The sequence below is a fragment of the Cicer arietinum genome, chromosome 2 (assembly GCF_000331145.2).
Source record: "Cicer arietinum cultivar CDC Frontier isolate Library 1 chromosome 2, Cicar.CDCFrontier_v2.0, whole genome shotgun sequence".
Classification (NCBI taxonomy): Eukaryota; Viridiplantae; Streptophyta; class Magnoliopsida; order Fabales; family Fabaceae; genus Cicer; species Cicer arietinum.
Window position 1 is genome coordinate 29674316 of NC_021161.2, and position 1941 is coordinate 29676256.

Below are 1941 nucleotides of genomic sequence, written 5' to 3' on the forward strand. Positions count from 1 at the left end.
TGTTATCAACAAAAATTATATAATAATTTAAAATTTATTTTATAAAATTAACCAAATATAAATATACAATGAAATATATATATCTAAGACTCAAAATAAAATAAAAGGTGTTCATTGTATATATTAAAAATTAACATAAAAGTCTTACAACGATAAAACAAAACCATAAACTTCAAAAAATAGACATTTAAAATAGACATCTTGTATCATACATAACAATCTCGAAAAATATTAAGAAATTGAGTCCACTAAATTGCCAATATTTCATCTTCAACAACAAATCAACTTTTAATCTTCACCTACAATCAATAAAATAACAAATGAATAAATACACGATTCCACATAAAAATATTACTAATAAAATAGAGAAAATGTTAATGATTTTAATTAAAATTAACTAATACTATCTAATTACCATTTTCATTATTTTCGTTGTTGTTTGGACTAAGTGAATTCAAATGGTTTTGAGCACTAGTAGCATCAGGAACCTATCACAAAAAATAGAAAATATTACTTATGAAAAATACGATTATGGAACTTATGAAGTTAGTTGGATAAGATTAATAACTGATGATATACCTGTCTTGCAGCTTGTATTATATCATTAACATCTGCTCCAGAAAATCGATTTTGAATTAAAGTCATCACATTTGCTAACAAGTTTTCCATATTCTTAACTCTTTCGCGCAACTCTTCATTTTCAGATGCACAAACCTTCGATTTTTTAGAATGAGGAATCTTGCCCATACATCTTTCAGATGCACAAACCTTCGATTTTTTAGAATGAGGAATCTTGCCCATACATCGCACACGTCCGTTTTTATCAGGTCCTTGTATTTGATAAAATATGTCATCCTTCCAAGACATAGAACCTTGTGTGTCTTGGGTTGATTGAGAAGTTCCAGCCTCATTATTATGTTTTTTTAGTTCTTCCTAAAAAATAAAATAAAAATTATTAATGATTGAAAATACCAAATTGAAATTGACATTCAAAGCATGTAGTACTACAATAAGATCCAATTAAAAAACTTCAACATTGCATATAGGCTAACAAATACAAAATCTCCTAAATGGTCAAGTAAAAATCCAATACAATCATCATACATTTGAAAATAAAATTCAGCACTTTGTCAAACTTAATTTATACACATTTTATATATTGGTACCGTTTAATTATTATCAAAACTTACAATCAATTTTGCAGCCTTTTCATTGACAATTGTTCCATCTTTACGAGTGTGGGTATCAATGTAAATCTCTTTACGTCCAGGCAACACTCCTTTTCCCTTTTTTATCTACAACCAAATAAATAAGTTAAATGCATTTCATTTTTAATTTAAATTAAAGCCATAAAAATAGAAATAGAAATAAACCTTCTCATCAATAAACTTTGGGAGACTTTTTGAACCCATACAATGAACATCTTCAAACTTAGCACGATTTTGCCTATTAATTTTACTTATTTTCGGCAATTGAAATAAAATATTAGTCTAAATAATAAACTCTTTAATATATTACTCATAATATATACGACTTACTTATCCTTCATCAGAAAACCAATGATGAACCAAACCACGATATTGATTTGGGTCAACCCTATCATCTGATACAAGAGATGCAACTTCTTCTTCTGTTTTAGTAGGGTCATATGCCATTGACTTTAGATCACCCTTCCATTGCCTCCATTTCTCATTCAGCTCAGATTTTAATATTTCTCTTGTTAAGTCATTTATTGGAGGAACAAACTCAAATTTACTCTACACAATAAGAGATGTTAAAGAAACATGTTATATTAGTTAAATGTATTCTTACAGTTATCAACATGTTATGATGTAGTTTGAGTGTGCTAAACATCTATATTCTTAAATTATAAGTATGATTATAAATTGTTAATCCATCAAATATTCCTAACATCATCATTGTACATCAAACATGTTAGAG

The 1941-nt window shown here is 27.3% G+C and overlaps 1 protein-coding gene across 1 annotated transcript; it reads right to left on the bottom strand.

The window, feature by feature from the left end:
* Positions 1-247: 247 nt before the first annotated feature.
* LOC105852943 (uncharacterized) lies at positions 248-1460 on the bottom strand. The gene is made up of 6 exons (XM_012719809.3): positions 1374-1460; positions 1191-1295; positions 769-933; positions 580-714; positions 416-488; positions 248-299 (listed from the first exon to the last, which is right to left on the bottom strand). The coding sequence occupies exons 1-6, from the start codon at positions 1410-1412 to the stop codon at positions 289-291; spliced, it is 528 nt and encodes a 175-aa protein (XP_012575263.1). The 5' UTR covers positions 1413-1460; the 3' UTR covers positions 248-288.
* Between the last annotated feature and the right edge of the window lie 481 nt (positions 1461-1941).

Excerpts from the sequence above, each read along its gene's own strand:
- LOC105852943 (XM_012719809.3), bottom strand. The coding sequence starts at position 1,412 with ATGGGTTCAAAAAGTCTCCCAAAGTTTATTGATGAGAAG. Across the intron at positions 1,296-1,373 it reads CAAAGTTTATTGATGAGAAG|ATAAAAAAGGGAAAAGGAGT; the intron begins GTTTATTTCTAT and ends ATTTGGTTGTAG. Across the intron at positions 934-1,190 it reads AAAAGGCTGCAAAATTGATT|GAAGAACTAAAAAAACATAA; the intron begins GTAAGTTTTGAT and ends TTTATTTTTTAG.